Below are 27,945 nucleotides of genomic sequence, written 5' to 3'. Positions count from 1 at the left end.
GAGTCCCACGTGACCGAGAGGCGGGGTGTCAGCTCCCCGGCTGCGGCTTCTCAGGGGCGGGGCTGCTGCAGAGCATCTCCTAGCTGGAGCCGCGCTTTGTTCTTGCTGCCTTCTAGACCCGCCAGCGTCCGGGTCCATCCCTCGCTCCCCTCTCGCTCCTCCCGCCCACGCCCTGCATCTGGGCCCGCATCCCTTCACCCAAAAGCTCCGTCCCAGATCCTGCCCTCGCCCCTCCCCCAGACTTCGGGCCAGCGCCCTTGCCTGGTAGGTAGCCTCCTTCTATCCATCCCTCCCTCCTGCACCTTCTTTTCCCTGGACCCCTCTCCTGTCCCCGGTTCCCCGAGTGCCGGGTCGCTCCGCCCCTCCGGACCGGGGATGTCCCCCGCAGCCCCGCGCCCATGGTCCTGACGCTGCTCCTCTCCGCCTACAAGCTGTGCCGCTTCTTCACCATGTCGGGCCGACGGCCAGGCGGTGAGCGGCTAGCGGTGCCGGGGCCGGACGGGGGCGGCGGCGCGGGCCCATGGTGGACCGCGGGCGGCCGCGGGCCCCGCGAGGTGTCGCCCGGGGCAGGCTCCGAGGTGCAGGGTGCCCTGGAGCGCGCGCTGCCCGAGCTGCAGCAGGCGCTGTCGGCGCTGAAGCAGGCGGGGGGCGCGCGGGCCGTGGGCGCCGGCCTGGCGGAGGTCTTCCAGCTGGTGGAGGAGGCCTGGCTGCTTCCGGCCGTGGGCCGAGAGGTAGCCCAGGGTCTGTGCGACGCCATCCGCCTGGACGGCGGCCTCGACCTGCTGCTGCGACTGCTGCAGGCGCAGGAGCTGGAGACGCGCGTGCAGGCCGCCCGCCTGCTGGAGCAGATCCTGGTGGCTGAGAACCGGTGAGGGTGCTCCCGGGCTGAGGGGAGAGCGCGGGGTGCTGTGGGGCAGCAAGGGCGGTCCACGGCCCGGGTCTCTGGTGCGACTTTTCCCGCCTCGCCTCACCGCATCCCTGTACTACACCCCTGCTGGGGATCAGCGGGTCTACTTTACAAACGAGGAAAATGAGGCTTGGGAAAGTTTCATGCCTTGCCCGGAGTCACAACGCAGTGTGAACTGATGGTGCAGCCGGGATTCACTCCCAGGACTGTTGGGGTGAGGAATGGGACAGGAACAGGAAGAGCAGAGTGGTAAGACAGGAATTTGCCCCTGGTTCTCAGGATGGAGCTGGGATCCTGCTGCCAATGCCCCCTAAACCCACAGAGCTCCTCCCTACAGGCCCCGGGTGCCCTTCTAGGCTTCCTTCTCTGCCACTGAGAAAGGAAGAGAACACAATGCTCAGGAAACGGAGTAGGAGGAGGGGCAATGATTACAGAAGTGAGTACTGATCTGAGGGTTACTTGCCCCCTTTATTGCCACCCCCAATCCACCTCCCGCTTCCTCCTCCATTTTGGCCCACGTAACAGGCCAGACATGATCTCATTCTGCGGCTGCTAATGGGGCACAGAAGGTTTTCTAGTGGGATGAAAGGGTGAGAGAAGAGGACACAGGTGAGGAGCCAGGCAGAGGCCAGAGTATGGGTTCTCTGTCCCTTCCCCGCGTAGGGCCAAGATGCAGTAGGGGGGGTCCAGCTGAGGTCTGGCTGCCCCTCTCTTGCCTGCCTCTTGGGATCTCCTCTGGAATATGAGGACTCTTGCACTCACTTCCTCTCCCCTCTGATGCCAGAGCAGACCAAACTGTCACTCAGTAGGCACATGCTGAATTCCCAGGCCCCTCAGATTTAGAAGGGTTTGGGAAGGGTCACTTTCAATTCATGCAGCTCTCATAAGTGTGATGGGCATGGGTTAAGGGTGCTTTCCTTACCATTTTCTTTCTTTCTTTTTTTCCCCCTTACCATTTAAAAAAATTAAACATACCCTTGTGGACGGTGGTAGTGATACAACTGTCAAAAATGCATGAATGAAGCAATTTAAGTTGGGGAGAGCAAGTTAGGGTCTGCTTACTCAGCAAGTCATTAATTTCCCGTTTAAGATCAATCATCAGTACATTTGGAGGGCTAGCAAACAGAGTGGGTGCTCCCTGTGGTGGGCACAGGGTGGCCGTACCTGGTAGCCTGGTATGTGGGGCGTGGCCGCTATAATCAGAACCCTTGGGGAAGCGGTGCCGCCAACACTCTAGAAAGAGGAGGGCTGCACGATGCAGACTGCACTGATGTTTTTCAAGGTTGAAAATAAACAACACCTGGTTCAGAATTACTGAGGGAGGAGTCACACTCCGCATCGTCCCTGGTCTCAGGAAACCACGCACTAGTCCTGACAGCACTTCAGGACCAAGGACAGAGTCCAGCAAGTCCCGTCGCCATCAAAATTTTTCCCAAAGAAAGGCAGAATCTCGTCACCCTTTAGACTGCTCTGGGCGGAGGCTGGAAAGGAGGGAAGGGAGGTGATACACTGAGAACCTGCGTTTTTGAAATCTTGCCCTTCTTTCATCAACCAAACTCCTCCTCTTAAAGAGAGTTCCTCAATCAGTGCACCCACTCCTTTTCTCATTCCCGTCTTCCCAGCGTGCTACTACACCCACTGCCCAGGAGCCTAGATCACAGCGTCCCTCACCCCCAAATGCCAAGAGAAGTCCAACAGGGTAGGACCCTCTGAACTTGCTCCCATGACACCAGTGTGAGGGCCCCATGTGACTGCTAGCCTTTGAAATTTATGGCCCAGCCCCATCAGGAGACCATAATTAGGTTAAATGGTTTAACTCAGGTTAAATGGCTTTCCCAAAAATACACAGTGAATAAGTGGTGGAGACATGTTTAAAAAATAAAACAAAACAGGGGCACCTTGGTGGCTCAGATGGATAAGCGTCTGCCTTCAGCTCGGGTAATGATCCCGGGGTCCTGGGATCGAGCCCCGCGTCGGGCTCCCTGCTCCGCAGGAGGCCTGCTTCTCCCTCTCCCATTCCCCCTGCTTGCGTTCCCTCTCTCGCTGTGTCTCTCTCTGTTAAATAAGTAAATAAAATCTTTAAAAAATAAAACAGAAAGCTATGGCATATAAATTCAAAAAGGGCAAAGGTACAAAACAGTCACACACTTAAGAATTTTTCTTTCTACCCAGACCCCCTCCCTGGACGAAAACCAACAAAACAATTTTCTTGCTTGCACAGTATGTCCTTCCAGAGAAATTCTAGGCATACAAGGATTTACGCATATATGTATATTCTATATACATGCTTGTATGCGTATGTGTATGATTTCCTCCCTCCTTTGGAGCTGGGATTTGAACCCAGACCCATAGCCTCTCAGGCTGCAGAGGTTGGGAGCTGAGTATATAGTTCTCACAACAAGGACATAGTTCAAGTTCTGTGAAGGTGCCAAGTGCATAGGGAAAGGGGAGAGCTGGGGGGTCAGCAGACTCAAAATAAAGTCCTCTTGTTTTGTTTTTTTTTTTAAGATTTTATTTATTTATTTGACAGTGAGAGAGAGAGAACAAGCAGGGGAAGTGGCAGGCAGAGGGAGAGGGAAAACAGGCTTCCCGCTGAGCAGGGAGCCTGACCCGGGGCTCGATCCCAGGACTCTGGGATCACGAACTGAGCTGAAGGCAGACACAACCGACTGAGCCATCCAGACACCCCGAAAATAAAGTCCTCTTAAAAAATTTATTTTTTATTTCTTTTTTAATTTAATTAATTAATTTATTTATTTGAGAGCGTGAGAATGAAAGACGGAGAGAGAGCACATGAGAGGGGGGAGGGTGAGAGGGAGAGGCAGACTCCCTGCTGAGCAGGGAGCCTGATGCGGGACTCGATCCCGGGACTCCAGGATCATGACCTGAGCTGAAGGCAGTCGCTTAACCAACTGAGCCACCCAGGCGCCCCTCTTAAAAAAATTTAAAAACGGGGCGCCTGGATGGCTCAGTAGGTTAGACGTCTGCCTTCTGCTCTGGTCATGATCCCGGGGTCCTGGGATCGAGCCCCGGGTCAGGCTCCCTGCTCAGCAGGGAGTCTGCTTCTCCCTCGTTCTCTCTTCCAAATAAGTAAAAAATAAAAATTTAAAAATTTAAAAAACAAAACAAAGCAAAAAAAGAATAAAGTCCTCTCTGAATTGATATTCCTGAGCAAGGCCTTCCCTTCACTGGTCCTCAGGAAATGAGAGTGTTGGATTAGATTATTGCTTAAACACATCCTGGTTCTGATATTATCAGTTTATGTAGTCAGACTCTTCTGGAAGCAAAAGTATAGATGAAGAATCTTGACCTTTGAAGACAGACAGATGCAGGTTCAGACCCCAGCTATGCCTCTCACCAGCTGTGTAACTCTGAGCATGTCATGTAAACTCTCTGAACTTTGGCTTTCTCATTGGTAAAAGGAACAAGTGAATGATTAGAACCCACCTATTCTTTTGGACTTCTGGGCAAGCTCAGTGATCAACTCAGCCAAATTGTTGTGCCATGTTATGGGCTCAGCTGGGACCTGCAGTGGACACAAAGTCACAAGTGTCACTGTGATGCTCACTGGGCAGGGACGCTGAGCCTCTAAGTCTTTGGGGGTAATGTCAGTTGTGGAGGACATCATTTGTGGAGGTCAGGAAGACACAAAACTTTCACCTCTGCCTAGAGTGTGGCAACTTTTCTGCCTGCCCTGCTGGCATCCAGGCTCCCTCCCTTGGACCTTTCCTCCCTAGAGCAGACAGAATGTTTCCTAAAACCCATGTAAGGGCAGGTCTCTCCCCTTCCTAAAGCCTTTCAGTGGCTCTCCATTTGCCACCACGATAAAGTACAAATGCCTGGAGGGGGCTCAGAAGGCCCCCAGGACCCTTTCCCTTCTCTCCTCTTGAACCTTCCACCTCAGCCACTAGAAATGGCTTCACTTCAGCATGGCTGAGGTGGGGGCAAGTCCCCAAGAGCACCAGCTCTCAGATACCTCCAAGCCTTTGCATGCATCTGCGCCTAGAATACCATCTCCACAATCCCCCTTCTCCTCTTCATGAATGTCCCATCTTCTTTCCAAATCAATGCCCTAGGCACCCATCCAATATATTTAATGTGTGTCTTTATATCTGCATCCTGGTAAAATCTTTATTCTTGTTTTGTGTGCATGTATTTTTAATTTACACAAATGGTGCTGTGTTATATAGCACATTCCGGTCCATACCTTCACCCACTCCGTATTGTTTTTAAGAGCCTTCATGTGCTATGGTATCATCTGTTCAGTCCCTTGTAACTGCTCCATAGTCTTCCAGAGCGGGCACCTGCCCATGTTACCTCTCCACTCTCCCAAGCTCGACACCCAGACCGCCGCCATCTTCCCTCACCGCAAACGACCCTGCAGTGAACAGCCTTTTCCACATTCCTTTGTGGATCTGTGACAATTTCTTTGGGATTTAACTCAAAAGCCTCAATTTCTGGCTCATAGGGTGCATATCTCTTTAACTTCACCCACCCATCCCAGCCTGCTTTCCAAATTGACTGCCTCAGCACGCACCTCTAGCTTCCGGGTGTTCATGGCCCCACACCCCGCCAACCTTCTCTGTTACCCAGCTTCTGCTTTTTGCCTATCCAATAAGTGTAAAGTGATAGCTGATTTAATTTTCACTTCACTGATTACTAATGAATTAGAGCATCTCTTTATTTGCTTGTTAACATTTTGGATATTCTCTTTTGTAAGTTGCCATTTATATCCTTCGCCATTCCCTATTGAATTTGCTACCTTTTTTTTGTTGACTTGACTATATATTCTATTTATGAATCCTTGTTGCTTTTATATTTTTCATTGTTGGTTTTAAACATTGTAAATATCTCTGGCCTTCTTTCTCTTCCTCAAACATGCCAAGCTCACCAGCCCTCAGGGCTTTTGTCCTTGCTAAGGTTCTGCCTGTAATGCTCTTCTCCCAGATACTTGCAGGCAGGAGTCTCTGGATATCGTACTCTAAAATGTCATCTCCTCCTCCGCCCAAACAGTGCCCATTACATCACCTGTGTTTGCTAGCATTGTGGCCTGTTCACTCATTGTTCACGTGCTTATTGCTTGTCTCCATATTAGCTGTGTATAAGTTCCAGGCACTCTTAGTCACTGTTCAGCTTCAGTCCCTAGCACAGTGCCTGGCACACAGTAGTTCCTCAATAAACATCTGTCAAGTGAATGAATAAATACACTCCAGTCACACTGGGTGGAGTGAAGAGAGGTTTGAGGGCAAGGCTAAGAGGGGTGTACTTCGAGTGATGCTTCAAATGATGATAAGAAGTTAACATTTAGTGAGTCTTCCCTATGTGCCAGGCACTGTGGAAAGCACTTTATCACCTTCCTTCTCATAATGACCCTTGGAGTTGGTATTTTTTTTATTTAGAGGTGAGGAACTGAGGTAGAAAGATAAAGGAAGGCACTCAAGGTCCCACAGCTTTCTAGGGAAAAAAAAAAAAAACAGCTCCCAGGGGATCGTCTCCAGAGTTAGGGTTCTTTTTTTTTTTTTTAAGATTTTATTTATTTGACAGAGAGAGACACAGCGAGAGAGGGAACACAAGCAGGGGGAGTGGGAGAGGGAGAAGCAGGCTTCCCACGGAGCGGGGAGCCCGACATGGGGCTCGATCCCAGGACCCTAGGATCACGACCTGACCCAAAGGCAGACGCTTAATGACTGAGCCACCCAAGCGCCCCCAGAGTTAGGGTTCTTTTTTTTTTTTTAAGATTTTATTTATTTATTTGAGAGAGAGAGTGAGAGAGAGAGAGCACGAGAGAGAAGAGGGTCAGAGGGAGAAGCAGACTCCCTGCTGAGCAGGGAGCCCGATGCGGGACTCGATCCCGGGACTCCAGGATCATGACCTGAGCCGAAGGCAGTCGCTTAACCAACTGAGCCACCCAGGCGCCCCAGAGTTAGGGTTCTTAACCACGACACACACTGCGGGGAAGGAGGCAGAGGTAAGGGAGGAAATGGGTGTGGCCAGGATGGAGCACCCTTAAAATTCCTTCCAGGGCAGGAGGTGGAAGCGGGAGGCAGGTAGGATAATGCTCTCCCTCATGTCCTATATGACACTAGTGACGCCAGAGAGGTGTAAGTGACCACGGCGTGGCCAACCTCCCCGGGGGCACCGCCATTCCATCGTCTCTGTCCCACTTTCTTTCGGCAGGGACCGCGTGGCGCGCATCGGTTTGGGCGTGATACTGAACTTGGCAAAAGAGCGGGAGCCGGTGGAGCTGGCGCGGAGCGTGGCCGGCATCTTGGAGCACATGTTCAAGCACTCGGAGGAGACGTGCCAGCGGCTGGTGGCGGCCGGTGGCCTGGACGCCGTGCTGTACTGGTGCCGCCGCACGGACCCGGCGCTGCTCCGCCACTGCGCGCTGGCGCTGGGCAACTGCGCGCTGCACGGGGGCCAGGCGGCGCAGCGGCGCATGGTGGAGAAGCGCGCCGCCGAGTGGCTCTTCCCGCTCGCCTTCTCCAAAGAGGACGAGCTGCTGCGGCTGCACGCCTGCCTCGCGGTGGCGGTGTTGGCAACCAACAAGGAGGTGGAGCGCGAGGTGGAGCGCTCCGGCACGCTGGCGCTCGTGGAGCCGCTCGTAGCCTCGCTGGACCCCAGCCGCTTCGCCCGCTGCCTGGTGGATGCCAGTGACACAAGCCAGGGCCGCGGGCCCGACGACCTGCAGCGCCTCGTGCCACTACTCGACTCGTCGCGCTTGGAGGCGCAGTGCATCGGGGCTTTCTATCTGTGTGCGGAGGCTGCCATCAAGAGCCTGCAGGGCAAGACCAAGGTGGGTGTGGGGTGAGGGAGGGGGCAGGGGTTAGAGAGCGTCTGGGAAGGCTTCCCGGAGGAAGTGACATTCAACTGGGACTTGAAGTACACATAAGAGTTAAGTAAAGCAAGAAGGATGAGAGACCAGTCATTGGCCTTGAAGGCGAGACCAAGGGTTTTAAGCGGGCAACATGTGCTTTACAAAGATTACCCTGGCTGCAGCGTGGAGATGGAATTGGCTAGGGTGAGGCTGGAGGCAAGGGGGCCAGATAGGAGGCCATGACAGGGGGACAGTTGGGAAGGGGGGCTGAAGCATGGCAGCAGAGGCAGCAAAAAGTAGACAGATCCCAGAGGTGCTGAAGAGATAGAATTAGGAATTGGTGGCTGGTTGGGTGAAGGAGAGGGAAGAGTTGAGGGTGACTCCTGGCTTTGGACACAGGCAACCCCATGGGTGCTGGCACCTGGTACTGAAATAAGGTTAACTGGTGAGAGGTTGCAGTGGGGGCGGGGAAGAAAGTGAGTTCACTGGGACAGGTTGAGCTTGGGGTGCATGAACAGTGACCAGTTGGGGCACCCCAGTGGGCCATTTCATCATGTGGGTCTGGACTGCAGGAAGGAGATGGAGTGCAGAGACAGAGGCTTGGGGGAGGGGTGGCAAGACGTCAGTGTGTTGACCAGATAACTCCCACCTGCGTCCCAAGAGGTCCTCATGACCAGGGCCTGATCTGAAGCTTTTGCCTTCGGCTTTAACTTGCTGTATGACCTTGGCTAGCTGGCTTCCCCTCTCTGGGCCTCTATATGCTTCCTTTTTAGCCTCTGGAAAATTGAAGAAGCAGGCCACAGCAGCAGTTCTTACCCTGCATGTGGACCTAGTAATAGTTAAATGATCAAAAGTTTGTGGGTTTTGTTTTATATATTACAGAATCAAGATTATCCCTATAACACCCCTCTCCCTCCTTTGCATTCCTCTGGGGGTCTGGGAGTTGGCAACAGCTGGGACACAGGGAGTGGTGGGCACCAAATGGACCACCCTGGCTGCACCACAGCTGTCAGCTGGGCTGCTGAGAGGAGAGTGTCTCACAGATGATTGTCACTTATTGTATGTGTCCCCACAGATTAAAAAGAGACTGTTGGGTTAGGGGATCTCTAAGGCCTCTTCCAAGGTCTAATGTCCTAGGAGCTTCTGATTTTCCTCCTCGGTGCCCCAGAGTTGGGCCATGGGGGGACTGGCTTTATAAATCAGGTCATTCTGCTTTGGGAGAAAGGACTTGAAAGGAAGTAGGGAGTGAGGACAGTGTCTGGGCAGTAGCCATGACCACCAGCTGTGCCATCCCTTTTCCAACAAGACCAAGTGAATGCAGTTCAGGAAAGAGACAGTCAGCCCCCACTCTGTACCCTGCAGTGTGCCAGGTACAGGACTCCAAAGGTGACTAAAACATGACCTCAGCTTATCGTTTAGTGAATGCTGCATTATCAACTAACAACAGTGGCATTTAGAGTACAGGCCTAATTGGAGGGAGGGGCCAAGCTGTGGGTAAATCAAAGCAGGCTGCATGGAGGATTTGGATTCCACTGGACGACCCAGGATTTCCACAAGCAGGCTGGAAGAACTAAAGGTCTGGGAACACCATGACTGAGCCCAGAGTTAGGAGAGTCTTAGTGGGTGGGTGTCAGCCAAGTGTGGGTTGGAGAAAGGGGAGGTGAGCTGAGAATGGTGGACAGGGGCTGCACTGTGCCAGGGCGAGACCTCAGACTTCATCCCAGGGAGATGGAAGCTGCTAGAGGGAAGACATGAGGGCAAGAGTGGAGAGAGTTTCAGGAGGGGGAATTCACAGAACCTGGTGATATATTGATGAAGGCAGGGCTAGGGCAGACGATGGGAGTTTAAGCGCTGAGAAGAGGCGAGGGGAGGGACTGGGCCGATTGAGGTTGGCTGGTGAACCGGGGGACCCAAGACACCCTCTCCCCACCCCTCCCTAGGTATTCAGCGACATCGGAGCCATTCAGAGCCTGAAACGCTTGGTTTCCTACTCCACCAATGGCACCACGTCGGCGCTGGCCAAACGCGCGCTGCGCCTGCTGGGCGAGGAGGTGCCGCGGCCCATCCTGCCCTGCGTGGCCAGCTGGAAGGAGGCCGAGGTCCAGACATGGCTACAGCAGATCGGCTTCTCCCATTACTGCGAGAGCTTCCGGGTAGAGCAGCGCATGCCCGGGGCGCGCGGCCGCTAGGGGCGCCCTGAACAATGCAACAGCGCCCCCTCGCGGCCAGCACGCCCGCGGCGCCAGGGGTGATTTCGGGTGTGGGAGTCTCTACTCAACCACTTCTGGGGCCACTCGTCTCTAATCTGGGTCCCATCGCCGTCTCCAGTTCCCTGTCCTTACATCTTATGCTTGGGGTCCAACGGCTGAGAAGGAGAGCCCTTCCTTACATCTGACCCTTCCCCCAGGAGCAGCAGGTAGATGGCGACCTGCTTCTGCGGCTCACGGAGGAGGAGCTCCAGACTGACCTGGGCATGAACTCCGGCATCACCCGCAAAAGGTACGGAGCCTCCTGCCCGCCGGTCCTCGCCCTCTGCCACTAGCCAGTCCCACTCAGGACCTCAGCGTCCTCTTCTCCCCGGGCTGCAGATTCTTTAGGGAGCTCACGGAGCTCAAGACCTTCGCCAACTACGCTACGTGCGACCGCAGCAACCTGGCTGACTGGCTGGGCAGCCTGGACCCGCGCTTCCGCCAGTATACGTACGGCCTGGTCAGCTGCGGCCTGGACCGCTCCCTGCTGCACCGCGTGTCGGAGCAGCAGCTCCTGGAGGACTGCGGCATCCGCCTGGGCGTGCACCGCGCCCGCATCCTCACGGCCGCCAGAGGTCAGCCCGCCCACCTGGGACCCCACCCCTGTCCTAGCCCCCAGCCCTGGGGGGCGAGGGGAGACAAGTGGTGGGGCCTCTGAGCCTCCCTGAGGGTGGATTGAGCACAGATGCTGTGCCAGACTGGATTCTGAGGATGCAAAGAAGTTCCCCGTGTGAGCTGAGCAGGAGGGTGGAAGTAAGGCAGGTAGGTGACCACAGCAGGATGCACGCCCAGGATTCCAGTGGGAGCTGAGAGGAAGCGCTGCCTACCCTGTCCACCGAGGTCTAGGCATTTTACAGGACGCCTGACCAGGTCTTGAAGGATGTACTGGGGAGGAGGGTGCAGCAAGAAGAACAGCCCAGGCAGAGGGAGCTGTATATGCAGATGTCGAGGCTAGACAGCAAGGAGGGTGCCTGCTGGGGATGGGGGATAGGGGTGGGCAGACAGGGGGCTTATGCGATTAGCCAACAGCTTACAAAGTGTGGATCTGGAGGTGCTGTAGGGTTGTCACTAGGAAGGCAGGGGCCCGGGGAGGATTTGGGATGTGTTGGGTTTACAGTGTCTGTGGGCAGCTGCCCGTGCAGGTCTGGGGCTCCGGAGAGAGGGCAGTGCTGGAAGTGCAGATCTGGGTGCCTAAAACACAGTGCCTGCCTCCTGAGAGGGACTCGCCAATAGAGAGCAGCCTCCCTTCCTGTAGGCCCAGCTCTCTATCTCAGTGACCCTCTTCTGGACAGGCCACCTGCCTGGGCCAGGCTGGGTGGGCAGGGGATGACGTACCCTATGGTGAGTGAAGGGGAAGGACTACCCTTACCAAGCTGTCCCCTTGTCTGCCTCAGAAATGCTACACTCCCCCCTGCCCTGCACTGGCGGCAAGCCCAGTGGGGACATCCCAGATGTCTTCATCAGCTACCGCCGGAACTCAGGCTCCCAGCTGGCCAGGTGAGAAGGGGTGGGCAGGCGGGCGGCCCAGGGCCTCCGGGCCGGGCCAGAGCAGTGACGTGGGACCTCTTCCCAGCCTCCTGAAGGTGCATCTGCAGCTGCACGGCTTCAGTGTCTTCATTGACGTGGAGAAGCTGGAAGCGGGCAAGTTCGAGGACAAGCTCATCCAGAGTGTCATGGGTGCCCGCAACTTTGTGCTGGTGCTGTCGGCCGGGGCCCTGGACAAGTGCATGCAGGACCATGAGTGCAAGGACTGGGTGCACAAGGTAGGTGCTGCCCTCCGTGGTCCCCGCACTGGCCTGTGGCCAGGGGTCAAGGTCGTCCTCCCTTTCCTTCTCATCTGTACTCCCCAGCAACCTCTGCGGCCCAGCTGTGAGGCAGGAGCACAGCTAGGACTGTAACTGGCCTTTAGCAAGTCGTTTAGGCTCTCTGGGCCTCAGTGTTCTCATTCAGAAAATGGGGATAACTTGCCTGTCATATTCACCTGTGGGATGGTCGTGAGAGTCAGAAAAGGAGGAAAACGCTTTGACAAATAACCTCAGTGTGGGAAGGGGGGCAAGAGAGCCTAGCGACAGGTGCAGTGAGATCATGAAGGGCACAAAGCTGTGAGTCTGAATCCCAGCTCTGACCTTGGGCAAGCTATGTAACCGCAACGAGCTTCATGTTTGCTACTGTAAAGTGGGAGAAGTATCGTCCCTAACTCCCTAGGATATTGTTATAAGAATTAAAAGAGCTAAAATCTGTCAAGTCCTTAGCAGAATTCCTAGTTCTATAGTAATTGCTCTATAATGGCAGTATTTATTCTTATAATTAGTATGAGTGTTTACCACTGTTTAATTAATGTCATCGTATCTTAAGTGTCTGGCACGCAGTAGAAACTTACTGAATACTTGCAGAATGGATGGATGGATGAAATGGGTCCATATCACATCTGCAGGTTATTAATTATTAATCAGTGAGGGATACAGCAGTCGTCTGAGATGGAACCCTTGTCCTGAAGCAGGTAAGGAAATAAGAGTTTGCCCAGACGTGGCTAGTTCATATATGGGTTGGTGTCACTGCTAAGCTATGTAGGTGAACCTCTTACTCACCAGAGGAGCATGGAGAAGGGGGAGAACATTAGGGCTGGAATAACCAGGGAAGGCTTCGTGGAGGAAGCAGGACTTGAGAAGAGTCTTAAGAATTTAGGTAAGTGGAAGAAAAGGCATCCCGGGCAGGGCAACTGCACGAGCAGAGGACAAAAGTGGGGCTGAGGAAGGTGCGTCACTGGTAATTGCTTACAGATGAAGAAGCTGAGGCTCAGAGACGAATACTTTTTCCCCTGGCTGGTGTAGAAATCCGAAAAGTTGGACTCTGAACTCCATCGATCTGACTCCAAAGCCCATGCTCTTTCCCGGCACCTGACTGCCTTCCATGGCGCGGATCTGAGGTGGTGGGATAGGGCAGGATCGAGCTGACACCAGAAATGATTGTCTGCATCTCTTCCCAATTCCCCGTCCAGGGACATCATTTTGGTAGCTTGAAATCAGCCTTGGTGGGAGTATTGACACAAAGGAAACTGGTAAACACTATAAATCAGGGTTTTATTTGTTTGGTTGGTTGGGGTTTTTTGCCCCCAGAGATTTATTTGTTAAACATTTACCAGCAAACCACTGGGGCGCCTGGGTGGCACAGTCAGGTAAGCATCTGACTCTTGACTTTGGCTCAGGTCATGATCTCAGAGTCGTGAGATGGAGCCTCTTGCGTCGGGCTCCCTACTGGGCCTGGAGCCTGTTTAAGATTCTCTCCCCTCCTCTCCCTCTGCCCCTCCCCACTGGCTCTCTCCCTCTTTAAAAAAAAGCAAACAAGCGAAAAACTACAGAACCAGTTTGCAGGGTACCTAAAGGCTGGGAGAAGTCTTGTGTTTAAAGGACTGGGAAAAGGGATCCCACAAGGGCAGTGAGGCCAGGCCAGCAGTTGTAGGGAGAAGGCTCTGACACCAGAGTGCATCCAGACCCACCGTAGGGAAGAGGGTCAGGCCCTGGAAGCCATGTTTTAGGGGCTGAGTACTGGGCTCGGTTGGATGTTGGGCCAAAGAGACACCTGCAGGATCATGGTTGACGGCCCAGAGCAGGTGGCAGGCGGCCTTCTGGGATAAAGAGAGGAGTAGCTGAGCTCCATGCAAGATCAGACCTTGCTGTGTTCACTCTGTATCCCGGATGCCGACAAGCATGCGTGGTACAAAGCAGGCTCTTGACAAGTTTACGGAATACTTGAACCAGTGACCAAACAGAGGAAGCTGGTATAACTGGGAAGGCCATACATGTCCACCAGGTTCACCAGGCCAGAACACTCGACTTAAATCCAAGTTTTCATTCTTAACCTGCTGGATGACCTTGAACAAGCCATTCTTCCTCTCTTGGCCAGATGCTGAGTCTGTGCAATGAGCAGTGTGTGGTCTTTGGGTCTGTGTAATTCTGGATAAAACAAATGTCTAAAGGCTCTCAAATTTGTGCAGGAAAAATAAATAAATAAATTTGTGCAGGGTCAGAATTCATATAAGTTCTCAGCAGAGAGGCAGAGGGCTTGGCTAAAAGAAGCCTGGGCTTGGAATCTAAAAGCTTGATTCAGAAGCCTGGCCCCTCTTGGGCTGAGCATTTGTGTGACTTGGGGGCAAGTCCCTTCCCCTCTCTGGGCTTCCTTCTTCTCATTCATAAAATGAGAAGTTCCCCAAAAGCAATCAGTGTTGGAGTTGTGTGGATTCTTTCCCCAGGAAGGCTCTGCTCCCCAGGCGTGCTTGACATCCATCCAGAGGGAGGAGGGGTGGCAGGAGCCTCCGCCTTGGACCAGTCCCAAAGGCTCCATCAGCCTTCATTGGTTGTTGTTAGTGCTTCATTGCCTCTGGTTTTAAAACTCCTTTCCCCGAAGCCACATTTGGCGGTAATCAGTATAGAAAACCACAAGTGAACTGCACTCAAGAATTCCCAATCCCTGAGGTTCCCCCTTGAAAGGGAAAAAACATTCAATAAGCACTTACCAGAGCACCCATTAATAGTAAGTAATATCCTCAGAACCACCTTGTGAGGGAGGCTTAGTATCTTTCTTTACAGAGGAGGAAATCATAACCCCTGTGACTGATTAAGCACACACTACATGCTGGGCGCTGCTTTAACCACTTGCCACGGGATATGGCAGGTATCCCCCAACAGAAGAGAAAACAGAGGCTTTGAGGGCCCGTTGGTTGCCTGAGACCACAAAGCCTGTGTCAGAGATTCGATGTGAACCCCAATCTCATGATTCCAGAGTGCAGCCCCTAACGGCTATGCTGTGTTGTCTCTCCCATTCATTCATTCATTCATTCATTCCAACCATCCAGCCATCCAATTAAGTATTTGGCAAAGGCTATGGACAAGGCTTTGTGAAAGATGCTGAGATGCAAGGTGGATAAAAACCAGACATGAGGGGCACCTGAGTGCGTCTCAGTCATTAAGTCATTAAGCGTCTGCCTTCGGCTCAGGTCATGATCCCAGGGTCCTGGGATCGAGCCCCGCATGGGGCTCCCTGCTCAGCGGGAAGTCTGCTTCTCCCTCTCCCACTCCCCCTGCTTGTGTTCCCTCTCTCGCTGTGTCTCTCTCTGTCAAATAAATAAATAAAATCTTAAAAAAAAAAAAAAAAACCAGACATGATCGCTGTCTTTATGTCTGGTGGGGAAGACAGATATTAAGTAAATTACTCATTAAGTGTGCAACTGTAGCATGTGCTAAAGAGCCCATGAGAGCCTACAAGAGGGAGATCGTGCCTAGTCAGAGAAGGGAGTGGAGACTTCCCTGGGAAAGTATGGATTGAGCTCAGATCAGAAAAAACGAGTAGGCATTAGGTGAAGGGGCAGGGAAAAGCATGTGCACAGGCCCTGTGCAGGGAGGGAGGATAGCAAATCTAAGGGGCTGCAGGGTCTGTGTGGCTGGGAGAACGGTGCAGGGTGGAGTCTGGGAAGGGAGCTGTGGCCAACCACACAGAGCCTTCAGACCACAGTAAGGAGTCTGAATTTTATTCTGAGAGCCATGTAAAGTCTTGAAGATTTTTAAGTAGGGGGTGACATGATCAGATTCGCATTTTGCAAAGAGCAGCCCGGTAAAGGGGCAACGTAGAGAACAAGTTAGTGGGGGCAAGAGTGGATGGGGAGAGACGCGGTGGGGGACAAAGATGGGGGGTTGGAGCAGCATGGCGGTGGGTGGAGGAAGAGACAAAGTGGGTGGGTCTGAGAAATAAGGTGTACTGCTGGCGGGGCCGGTGATGGGTCAGTTCGGGTGCAAAGGGTGATGTTTTTCTTCTGACACCAAGTTGTGTGGGTTTTTGCCAACACCAACAGCCAGTTCTCCAATTTGCCAACACCAACTGGGTGTCCCACAGTTCAATTCAGTTCTTTAAATTTTTTTTAGATTTACTTATTTGAGAGAGAGTGGGAGACCGCATTGTGTGCCTGCGAATGTGAGGGCGGGGCAGAGGGAGAAGCAGATTCCTCCCAGCTGAGGGCAGATCCGACATGAGGCTCGATCTCAAGACCCTGAGATCATGACCCGAGCTGAAACCAAGAGTCTGACGCTTAACCAGCAGAGCCACCCAGATGCCCCCAGTCCAGTTCTGATACTGACTTACCCAGAGCAAGCGTCAGACTCCAGAGGGTTAAAGGCTCAGTCCCACGCGTCCGTGCTCGCTTCAGATGCCTGAGAGTCCTGGCTTCCCAGGTTAACCGCACTTGTCTGATTTGGCTAGCAATTCAGGAGTTCCCATGACACACACATCCCTCCCCCAGCCAGTTCAATAATTTGCTAGAATGACATGCAGTACTGAGAAAGCACTTAACTATTACTGGTTCATTGTAGAGGCTATAGCTCAGGCACGTTGGAGTGTAAGCCATGCACAGGGCAAAGGTTTGGGGTGTGGGGCACAGGCAGGGAGGCACAGAGCTCCCATGCCCTCTGCAGGCCACCCTCCCAACACCTAGATATGTTCCCACCCCATCCTTGGGGGACTTGATGGTGGTTTCATTATGGAGGCATGATGAAGTCATTGGCCACTGGTGAGTGAACTGAATCTCCGTCCCCTCTCCCCTCCTGGGAGGTGTGCGTCTGTGAATGTATGTGGGATACTTAAAATTTCCAACCTTTTCCTCATAGCTTGGTCTTCCTGGCAAGCAGCCCCCATCCAGAAGCTACCTGGGCACCCGCATCCCCGACCTCCACCCATCTGGGGATTCCCAGTGTTTTAGGAGCTCTATGCCAAGGACCTGGGGCAAAAACCAAATATTTGATTTTTATAAAAAAAAAAAAAAAAAAAAACAAGGGGTGAGGGAGAAGTCAAAGTGGACTTCAGCACCAGCACCCCTCCCGGCGCCTACCTGGCCCCAGGGTCCCTAGATGGGGACCCAGGTCTCTTCCTCCTCCCCTCGTTTCTTTCTGTAGGAGATTGTGACTGCTTTGAGCTGCAGCAAGAACATTGTGCCGGTCATCGATGGCTTCGAGTGGCCAGAGCCCCAGGACCTGCCTGAGGACATGCAGGCTGTGCTCTCCTTCAATGGCATCAAGTGAGGAGAGGGGGGCGGGTACGCAGCCCCCAGCCAGCAGCTCCCCCTGCGCGGCCCCCTGACCCACCAGCCCCTGTGCCCACAGGTGGTCCCACGAGTACCAGGAGGCCACGATTGAGAAGATCATCCGCTTCCTGCAGGGCCGCTCCTCTCGGGACTCATCTGCAGGCTCTGACACCAGTTTGGAGGGGGCCGCACCCATGGGCCCAACTTAACCAGTCCTTAGTTCCCAGGCCCTGCTGCGACCCCCCATTTCCATCATCCCTCCCGAAAGAGCAGCTCCTCAAACTGGCCTCTCTCGGCTGCAACCGCCCGGGGCCCTTCTCTGGAAATGGCTGTCGCTCTGCCCCCTCCCTCACGGTCCATCTCAAACCCAGCCTCCTTGGTGTCTAGAAATGGAAGGGAAGCCAGGCACTGGGGGTGCTCAGGGCCAGACCCCCCCACCCCGCCGCCAGCCCTGCCACCAGGCTCTCTATCTCAGGTGTGGGAGAGACTCTGGAGATTGAGGGTTTGCCGCATACGACATTCCCTCCTGCCCAGACAGCAGCCAGGCAGCCTCCCTCTGACAGGAGTTCGGGCAATGCCCACCCCTCGGGGCTAAGCAAGGGCCTGGGCCCAGCAGCCAGCCGGAGATGGGGGTCCGGTGATGGCTTTCCACCTAGATCGTGCCTGGCTTCTGGCCTTACCGCTTCCTGCCACCCTGTGGCCTTGACCTGTAACCACTGTGTCCTTAGCTGGCCTGATCCCCAGTCTTCCTGAGGTGCAGTCCTCTTGGCCACACCCGGGGTCAGGGTCACCCTCACTCTGGCTGGCCTGCAGCTGCTCTCCTCGGTGCAAGGGAGCCGCCTCCTGGGGCCTGGGCCTGCTCAACAGGCAGCTCACCACCCTCCACATGCCTTGTTGCTGTGCCTCAGTTCCCACTGGCCTGGATCAGCTGGCTTCCCCAGCCCCTCCCCACCCACTTGCTCAGGGGGCGGCCAGGGGAGGCAGCCCCCTGTGTCAGCAGCAGTCAGCTGGACAGAGCCTGCAGCAACACGGGAAGAGGCAGGATCCTGAAGAAGGGTGAGGGGTGCGTTGGAATCACCGGGGAATTTTGCTAAAAACTGCGTTCGGGAGACCTGGGCAGGACCTGGGTTTCTGCATTTCTCACAAATTCCCAGGTGAGTGGATGCGGATGGTCAAGGAATGGTACTTTAGTGAGGCTCTAAAACACAATCCCTCCCAAATCTTTGCCTTCCCCCCGCCCCCCACACCACTCCACATTTCCTGCAATCACCTGAGCAACCCCACCCCGTATAATCTCCCTTGTACGGAGAAGGAACTGAATGACATGCCATTTCCCAAATCAGCGTGGCCGCCCCGGGATCCAGACCTGGCCTCCCGGTGCTCAGTCCACTGCCTGTCCAGAAAAATCATCCTGGAGGCTGTGCCCTGGGCAGGGCTGTTGCTCTACCTGGCTGGCTTCTCACCAAAAAAGGCTGGCCCAAGAGCTGTACAGAAATAAACGAGCAGGAATGTCCCTCTGCTCCTTTCTCCACTCGGGTAAGAGAGCAGGGAAGTATCCTCCCTCCTGTAAACCCAGGCTTCAGCTAATGGGGTCAACTGGAGCCTGCCCTGCTTTTTCCCTTCTGGGGACAGTGGCCTGGCACCTCAGGCTGGCTCAGCTTCCAGAGTCACCTCCCACAGGTGCTGGCCAGGTCACTCGTAGCTCTTGAGCCCATGAGGGAGGCAGGGCATCGACAGTAACACTACAGTGGGATGAGTACCGTCCAGGGAAAGCGTTCTGTCTTTTGGTCCCCACTCAGTCCCCCTCCCTCCTGAGGTGCCCGGAGGGCAGTATTCGGGGAGGCTGCCAGGCCGGTTCTTCTGTTCCTACACCCTCTACTGCTGCCCCTTCATGTCTCTGGGGAATCGGAGCCCAGCCTCCAACCCCGAGGGGATGATTCCCCGACCCCCCCACCCACAGCCAGGCTTGGCCCCACAGGGCTGGTCCTGAACCGGGGCTGAGAAACAGCCTTTCCCCCAGAGCCTGTTCTGAGGCAGGCCTGCGGGGTCAGGAGTTTCGGCCTGGCTGGGCTTCAGTTGCTCCCCCAGGTGGGTGCTCAATCAGCTAGGTCCCTACCCACCTCACCCCCAGCCGTCCCCAGGGACTAAGGACTGCTCAGGGACACCCAGAGGTCAGGAAGTCCAGCTCCAACTCCTTCATTCTTCTCCCCTGCCCAGGAAGAGAGGCATCTCATTCTAGAATGTATGAGGTGGGAAGGGTCTCAGAATGTCATCTAATCCAGTGTTTCCTAACTTGTCCACCTGTGATCACATAGTTCGGGGCACTGCTGACGTAGCCCTTCGTAGGAGGGCTTGCTCAAGGTCACAAGCGAGCCAGAGGCAGTGCCCAGGCCTGAGGGCAGCCCAGAACCTTTTCCCTGACTGTCCTCACTGCCTCATGCTGGGACAGTCGGAACTGTATTCCTCTCCTTGCTTTGGGCTCCCCATGATAGAGACAGTGAGCTGGGAATGTGGCAACAGGCCCAGGCTGCAGAGGCCACAGCTGACCCCGCTCTGCCCTGCACTGTCCCCATCACACCTGTTTGATTTCCAGGGCAGGGGAGAGGGAGGGAGGGTGGCAGGGAGCCAAGCCCTGTGGCCAATTCACATCTGCAGGCAAGTGCCACCTGATTTGGGTCTGTGTGGGGGCTTGCAGCCCTCATCAAAGCTGGTGCCTTAATACTGAATCCAGTTCCGCCTTTCAGCTTCTGGGCCAGGCTTTCCTGACGGCCTGGAAAAGGGCCCCTCGTTCTCTGAGAAGCTGGGCCCCTGGATCATATCGGGGAGTCACACCCCTCTCCGGGTTCCCGTTGAGCTACAGATGCAGGAGGATGGTCTCGGCACATGGCCCTGCTGAAATGCGTGGCAACGGGAGCGCTGGAGGGCTGAGTAGTAACAAAAACTGATCGTACTTGGGCTGGTGGAGCCAGGTTGACCCATAAGGTGCCTTCAGGGAATGGATCTCTGACAGACCCTCAGGAACTGACTCTGCCCCCAATCTCTCCACTGGCCTGATGCCAGCCTGGCAACCCTCCAGCCCCGTCCAGCAGCTCAGGAGAAGGGCGTGAGCAGTCAGATGAGGTGTGGGCCAGCCATGCCCGGCACAATCCCGTAGTAGCTCAGGGGGCTCCTGCCCAGCCCGGAAGCTTGCTTTCTGACCTCTGGTGGGCAGACTGGGAACGGAAAAGCAGACAGCCCCACAGCCCCATGCCTTGGGGGCCTGGAAGGCCCTTCAGTGTGATTTATATGGATTTATTGTGATTGCACTGCTAAGCTCAGAGGATCGATTCCCAGCACTCTCCCTCCAGAGGGCACCCAGCCGCTCCCACAGCCTTCCGCTCTGAACCACATCCATCGCTGAGAAGCCGCTGCACACCAGAAATGGCCCAGTGAGCTGTGCAGTTTGGGTTGAAGCAGAGATGCCAGCCCTCGTGCTTCAGCTGGTCCCTGAGGTGTCCCTCCATCGGGACCTCTCTGCTCCCCTGGAGGGTTCTCTGTGACGGATGGTAGAAGGGGTACACTGACCCCTGTTCCAAACAGCCCCCCCACTGCCTCCTGGAGTAGGACTGTCTGGGTTACAATTCTAGATTAGAGTCCTAGGCTAGCACAGCCGGCTAGCTGGACTGCTCTGTCCAAGGTAGACACGTGCCCTCTGAGGGGAGGTGCCAGTGTCACTGCGGGCTGGGCTCGAGATACACACTTGCTTGGTGTTCGCTTTGCTCCCTTTGCCCTCTGTCCTCCGGTCCAGGCAGATCAGGGGCTCTGAGGAAACTGCTGGAATTCAGGGCGAGGATTAGCCTTTTCCAGCACCCTGTGAGAGAAACCAGAGAAAGAGTCCAGATTTGACATGGGGAGACACCCTCAACGCTTAGAGATGGGACACAGGCTTTATCGGGTGGGCTGGTACACGTATTCCCTCCCAAAGCTGAGAGGTGGAAGATAAGGCAATGTCCAGAGACAGAGGGCTCTGGAAAGCAACTCTTAAGGCTACGGGGGCAGAAGTCAGTAGGTCAGGCTAGCCTGGGGCCCAGCCGAAACTAGCTGAGGAAGCTCTCCAGGCTTCCCTTTAGCACATTTCTGCCACCATACTTCCATCTGCAAAATGGGAATGGAGGAGGGGGGGAGCCGAGGGAGAGAGCACAGCCTTGCCTGCAAGCGATGGTACCCTGACCCTTCCCCTAGTGCTCCTCTGCGCTGCCCTTGGGCAATGGCTCCCAGATGTCTAGGCAGCTGTCCGCAAGCGGGGAATCAGGGGGTTCCAGGTATGAGTTCTGTTTGGGAGGAGGAGAAAGAGGGAAACTTTGGGATAAAGGGCATTATGATCATGGGTCAGAGCCCTGCATTACCCAATCAGAATGGCCGGGATGAAGAGGAGGCCGGCTCCCAGGAGGAAGGGAAACCCCTTCATGAAGTTCAGGGTGGCTGGGTAGAGTGAGTTGAAGATGCCAGAAGCCATCAGCATGGCCAAGCTATTGACGCAGGCCACAGCAGAAAAGAGAGCACCTGTGAAGAAATAAACATCACACTCTGGGGTGTGAAAGACCTAGATTCAAATCCCAGCACCCCTAGCTCGCCACTGTGTGACCTGAGACAAGTCATTTAACCTCTCTGAGTCTCACCTCCCTCAACGATAAATCCTACATCGTGTGTTGTGATAAGGATTCAGCGAGGTCCTGCATGGAGAGCAGTTGGCACACCGGGGCCACCAAACAAATGGCTGTTACTAAATCCATGTATTCAAAGTATATGTAATATCTTCTACCAAAAGCCCGATAAAATGGGTTTTGGTTTATCCCCTTTGGGAATCATCTTCTGTTTGGGATTAACTGCTGGCTTAATTCCCAGTTCCAACACTTATTATCTGTGTGATCACTGAATAAGTTGCTTATCCTTCTGGGTTTCTGTCCCCCTTCTGTTAAACAAGGATAATACCTATCTCATAGATTGGCAGCAACAGTAAATTCACATGTAAAGCATCCATCACAGGCCCTGGCCCCCTGAAGGTAGTCAGGGCTGTTCTTTTCTCCAATTCCCCCTTGGGGCCTCTCTGGGTACAGTGAAGGTGCTAGAAAAAGAGCTTACTGAGTGAACAAATGAAGGTACCTGGGTTCTGGGGGGCAAAAGAACGAACCCTTAGTGGGCTACCTATGGCACCAGATCCTCCTTCCAGGGCAGATCGCGGGAAAATGGATGAGCCAGATATTTCCAGACTAGGATCTAAAGACCCAGAGGCCTGAGAAGCTATTCCTTAGAGATATGCCAGCAGAACCCAAATTTTGCAAAATGAGCAACAACCCAACAGAAGTTGAGTTTGAACTCTGTCAGTGTCAGAGCTGAAGGGCCTTGTCATCAAGAGCAAACCACTCATGTTACAGAGAAGGAAACAGGTGCAGAGACAGAAAGGGACCTGCCCAAGATAACACAGCCAGTGGGTAACAGAGCCAGGACCAAAACCCATATCCCCAGACCTGCTGCTCTTAAAAACAGAGCTGGGTTCGCATCCTGGCTCCACCACTTACTGAGGGACCTTGGGTGACCCAATTTAACCCTCTGGGTCTCTGCTTCTCATCTGTCACTTGGGGACAAGGAAATATCTAAAGGTTGTTTGCTTCCTCTGAGCTTGCACACTGGCCCTAGTGAAGCAGGGAACCCTGGCATCCATTTTACAGATGGAAAAGCTGAGGTCTGGAGAGAGTAAATCCTGTGCTCGGGTTACCCAAGAGAACAAGTGTGCTCTGCAGACTGCAAATTCCAACCCAGTGATCTGAAAATCCAAGGCACTGTGGTCCTCTGCCAGCCCTAGGCAATTTGACAGAAGTCCATTTGTCTTGGCTACTAACTTCTCCGGGGTGTGAGGGAGGAAGGTAAGCTGCCTCCTGGCTCCCAGATGCTCTCTGCCCAGTTCAGGCAACATTGGGTATGAGGAACCAGATGCAGGTTGACCCTGGCACTCACCCTGCTCTGACTCGCCCACCAGCCTGGAGAGCTTGGCCCGGATGATGGGTGTGGTGACTAATGACAGGAACAGGAGCCCATACCCTGCAGAGAAAGAAACAATCAAGAACATGGGGTCAGGGAGAGGGGTGCCCAAGCACTCCCCATAGCAGAACTCCTATACATACATAGCCCATGTGGGACTCAGGTTGGACACAGGAAGAGCTTCCTTATTGGTGAAGGAGACAATGACCAAGGAGGGACGGAGACCACCTTTCTCAAGGCTTGACCTACCAGCTACCTCTTTCACGAATGAATGCTGATTTCCCTCCAATTATGTTGTCAGAACACCTCTTGTGGCCACAGCGGGCACCACCCACCCACCTTGTGCTTCGAAGGGAGATGGCAAGGCACAGAAAACAAGCATGGGCTTTGGAGTTGGCCCCGAGTTCCTAACCTGATGCCATTGCTTACTAACCGTGTGGCCTTGGACGTGACTCCTGTCTATGAAAGAGTAACAAAGCCTTCCTCACAGGATGGTTCTGGGCTGTGCAGGAGGCTGAATAACGGACCCCCTAAGATATCAGGTCGTAATCCCTGCAATTTTGTAAATGTTGCCTTATTTGGAAAATGGGTCTTTGAAGATGTGATTAAGGATCTTGCAATGAGGTGATTTTCCTGGACCAGACTGGGCCCTAAATGCAATCACACGACAGGCGCCTGGGTGGCTCAGTTGGTTAAGCGACTGCCTTCGGCTCAGGTCATGATCCTGGAGTCCCAGGATCGAGTCCCACATCGGGCTCGAGTCTGCTTCTCCCTCTGACCCTCTTCCCTCTCATTCTCTCTCTCAAATAAATAAATAAAATCTTTAAAAAAAATTAAAAAAAAAATAAATGCAATCACACGAATCCTTAGAAGAGGGAAATGGAGGGAGATGTGACAGATGTGACAGAACAGAGAAGGCACACAGAAGAGGAAACGGCATGTCACCACAGAGGCTAGAGATTAGGGTGACGGTGGCCACAAGCCACAGAATGCCGGCAGCTGCCAGAAGCCAGAAGAGGTGAGATTCCCTCCCCGAGCCTCTGAAGGCAGCATGGCCCTGCTCACCCCTTGGCTGGGGCCCAGTGATCCAGAGACTTCACTTCTGGCCTCCAGAGCTGTGAGAGAATACATTCCATTGTTGTAAGCCATCCGGTTGGTGTTCATTTGTTACAGCATTACTGGGAAGTGAATACATGCGGTAACATCTGTGCAGACCACAAAGTTAATGCAAGTTCCTTTTCTCTTTGCATTTGTTACTCACAGGTGTACAAGGTTTCTTTCATAACAGTTTCTCTCCCTTGTGTAACTGTTGCCTTCTAAAGGACAGTGGATCCTCGGAAGTGGGTACATGAGGCATCCCAGCTGAGTTAAGACATCTGTGATTACTGATCCGCTGACTTTGTAAACAATGTATTTTAAACTCTATCAAAATTAATCTGTCCCTTTTAAAAAAAGTTAACTTCCTCATTCCTAGCCACCCCTCTCCCACCGAAAAAAGAAGGGGGAGGAGGAGGAGGAGGAGGGGGGGGGGAGGAAGAGGGAGAAGAAAAGGCGGAGGAGGAGGGGAACGGAGAAGGGAGGAAGGGGAGGAAGGGAAGGGAAGGGAAGGGAAGAACTAAGGCAGGCAGGAATTTGGTCTGAGAAGACTAGCTTTTTTTAAAAACTCCAAGAAGTTGACCAAGGATATTTGAGGTAGGGCCTGTGATTCTTATCAGAGAAGTGAATATTAAGATATTAGTAGCATGGACTTTGTTTAAGAACACCATAAATACTGGCTGTGGGAGGCCGAGTGAAGCAATTAGTGTATGAGCCATACCTGTGTCTTTTGCTCTACCTTACGAACAATGTTTATCATTGACAATGTGGATTAATTACTAAGGCTACTGAAGGTCTGTCTTTTCTGTTTAACAAAGACGGCATTTTTATGAAGTTTCTTAGTTGTCTGTCCTCCAGTGCAGGCTAGGAGCCTAACAATGTTTCTAGACACAGAAACGAACCACATTGGGGCGCCCGGGTGGCTCAGTTGGTTGGGCGACTGCCTTCGGCTCAGGTCATGATCCCGGAGTCCCGGGATCGAGTCCCGGGATCGAGTCCCGCATTGGGCTCCCGGCTCAGCGGGGAGCCTGCTTCTCCCTCTGACCTTCTCCCCTCTCATGCTGTTTCTCTCTCTCTCTCTCTCTCTCTCTCAAATAAATAAATAAAATCTTAAAAAAAAAAAAACGAACCACATTTAGGGGCAGTGAGTGACCCCCAATTTTCACCCAGCACCTTTGGGACAAACTGTCCCTGAGCCCACACTTTACCTGTAAACATGAGGGGAGTGATGGTAGCGAAGGCAAAGACCACCATCCCCATAATGTTGAAGGCCAGGCCAATCTCGGCCACCCAGGTGTCAGCCAGGCAGTGCTGCAGAAGCCGCAGGCCCAGCAGGCTGGTGAGGTAGGGGAGGTGCTGAGCAGCAGAACCATAGCCGATCAGCTTGGAGTCCCAGCAGAGGGGTTTGCTCAGCTCGTAGAGGGTCAGGATGTCCTGGGCCCCAAAGTGCACAGTGACTACCATGAAGATGGCCAGTGAATACAGAGCTAAATGCTTCCTGGACTTCTCTGGGGCCGGATTCATGTACAGCTGGACAATGGATCGGTGGTGACGGAGGGTGAAGAGCCGGGCAGGCGTTGGCTCCTTCACCGTCTCACCAAAGCAGAAGGCTGCGTAGAGAGCCATGGCTATCAACAAGGCCAAGGCCAGCCAGAAGGGGTTGGCATAACCCTGGGCCCGGAGCCAGTGGCCCCCAAGAAGGCTGGCCAGCGTCCCTGCCACCCCGATGCAGGCTTCCAGCAGGGCCATTCGAATGGTGCGGCTGCGGTTGGAGCTGACATCTGCCACAGAGGCAAAGCCTGCAGCCAGAAGGCCACTGAAGTCCCCAAGGAGAGCGCAAAGGATGCGGCCCAGCACGAAGTAGCCGACGTGGAGCTGCAGCTGCACCACGAAGATGGATACCAGCGCCTGCAGCAACAGGCCCAGCGAGGCCAGCACCAGCAGTGGGCGGCGGCCCACGCAGTCACTCCAGGCGCCCAGCAGGGTGGATGAGAAGAGCCCCACCAGGAAGCCGCCCAGGTTCATGTAGAGGGTCCAGTGGGAGGTAAGGGTCTCCACTTCCTGTGGGGACATAAATCTTAACCAGGTTGCTCACTCTGGGTTGCCCACCCTGCAAACCATCACCATCCTCCTGGGAGATACAGGGGTGGAAACTATCTTTGGAGCCCTAGCCCTCAGAGAATCTTGGTAAAACTCTCAAAAAACTGGCCCTGGGTTAAAGGGAATTTACCACGGTCCCATTCCCTTACTCTTACTCCCTTTTGTTAATCCGCATGGCCTCGCTTTACCTAGAGGCACTTTAAGCGTCCCCCACCCTGCAGGGGTCCCTCAGGCCCCAACTTTGCTCTGGCCCCGCCCACTACCCAAAATCCAGCGGGCCCTCTCCCCGACGCAGGCCCCGCCCCGTCAGCTGCCCCCACGCTCCCGCCGGGGGCCCGCCCGGTGCCCCGCTCCGCGCTCTTCGCGCGCCGCTACCTTCATGATGGGGTCCGCGCTGTGGTTGCTGCAGCTGCCCCTGTCGCGGGTGCCATTGTAGCCGAGGTCGGCACTGAAGCGGTGCCACAAGTATTGCGTGGTGAGCGGGCCCTGCAGGACCAAAGCGAAGTTGGCGAGGAAGACGAGCGGCTCCACGGGGCCGCGGCACAGCACAGCAGCCCCGCGGCGCGCGCGGGCTTCGCCCGGGGGATTCGCGCGCCCCTCCATGCGCGTGCGCGTCAGGCTTTGCGCGAGGCCGCTGGCTGGGCTTCCTGCGCCTGCGCCCAACGTCCCCTTTTTTAAAAAGTCTGGCGGGGCGGGGCCGCTGTCCCCCTCACTCTCGGCCCGCCCACTCTGGGCTGGTGAGGGCGGGAGAGGGGCCCCACACCCCTGGCTCCCTGAGTGACCTCACCTGCAGTCTGTGCAGGGATACCGCCCTGCAGCCCTATTTTCCAGTCCCAGAAACGCTCCAAACGGTAACAAAAATATCAGTAATTAACATTTATTGATCATTTGCCGTGTGCCGGGCACCGTACTTAACTCCGCGTGCATTATCCTCCTATGACTAGCCATTATTAATGGTCACAGTCTACAGATGAGGAAGTAAGGACATGGGACGGTCAAGGCGGAGCCCGAAAACCCCTGACCTCTGATGCCCATGCTGATGTTCTGCAATGCAGCAGAGGCAACTCAGAGTGGCTGAGCGCAGCCTCAAGCTCTCCTGCCTTTGTTCTGTTACCTAGGCTCTGCTACGACCTTGGGCATGGCACTTATCCCCTGTGACCCGTTTCTTCATCTTTAAAATGAAGATGCTAATTGAACCTGCTTCAAAGAGTTGTGGAAGAAGAGTGCCTGGTACATTCTAAATGCTGTTATTGTTATTACTAGGCGGTCACTTGCTCCACTCCTGCCGTGGGATCTTTGCCTGGGAAACTGGTCTTGTGTCAGAGGCTCAGGGCTGGCTCTGCCATTGGGGGAGCAGAGGAAGAGAAGTTGGAGGAGGGCCTGGGAGGCCATCGAGTGTGGCCCTATGCTCCAGGTGCTCCTACGGTAGGAACTAGGCCAGAAGGCAGTCACACCTCCTGTCTGGGCATGTTTTATTGCCTGTAAAAGGGAAAAACATTACCTGCCTTTCTCCCTTATCATTTACTCAGCTCATTTCTTGAGCACCCCTTATTTGTCAGGGACCATGCTGGGAGTGCTCCAGGAACGCCTTTACCAGGCCCTGTAGTTTTTAGAATGGTGGGGGAGACACATCAAAGAATCCTACTGATCTCCAAAAGAGTTCAACTGTGGAAAGAGCTTTAAAGGAGAGGAG

General features: G+C 54.2%; 2 protein-coding genes across 2 annotated transcripts; one reads left to right on the top strand and one right to left on the bottom strand.

The window, feature by feature from the left end:
* Positions 1 to 131: 131 nt before the first annotated feature.
* SARM1 (sterile alpha and TIR motif containing 1) lies at positions 132 to 20,531 on the top strand. The gene is made up of 9 exons (XM_027625428.2): positions 132 to 868; positions 7,085 to 7,703; positions 9,665 to 9,877; positions 10,132 to 10,223; positions 10,313 to 10,548; positions 11,368 to 11,470; positions 11,547 to 11,736; positions 16,912 to 17,033; positions 17,119 to 20,531. The coding sequence occupies exons 1-9, from the start codon at positions 399 to 401 to the stop codon at positions 17,246 to 17,248; spliced, it is 2,175 nt and encodes a 724-aa protein (XP_027481229.1). The 5' UTR covers positions 132 to 398; the 3' UTR covers positions 17,249 to 20,531.
* Positions 20,523 to 27,072, bottom strand: SLC46A1 (solute carrier family 46 member 1). Its single transcript, XM_027625431.1, has 5 exons — positions 26,628 to 27,072; positions 25,361 to 26,213; positions 23,034 to 23,117; positions 21,425 to 21,581; positions 20,523 to 20,889 (listed from the first exon to the last, which is right to left on the bottom strand). Exons 1-5 carry the CDS (start codon positions 26,853 to 26,855, stop codon positions 20,832 to 20,834), a joined length of 1,380 nt encoding a protein of 459 aa, XP_027481232.1. The 5' UTR covers positions 26,856 to 27,072; the 3' UTR covers positions 20,523 to 20,831.
* Positions 27,073 to 27,945: the final 873 nt, after the last annotated feature.

This window comes from Zalophus californianus, chromosome 16, assembly GCF_009762305.2.
Source record: "Zalophus californianus isolate mZalCal1 chromosome 16, mZalCal1.pri.v2, whole genome shotgun sequence".
Lineage (NCBI taxonomy): Eukaryota > Metazoa > Chordata > Mammalia > Carnivora > Otariidae > Zalophus > Zalophus californianus.
This window is presented reverse-complemented; position numbering and strand designations above follow the sequence as displayed.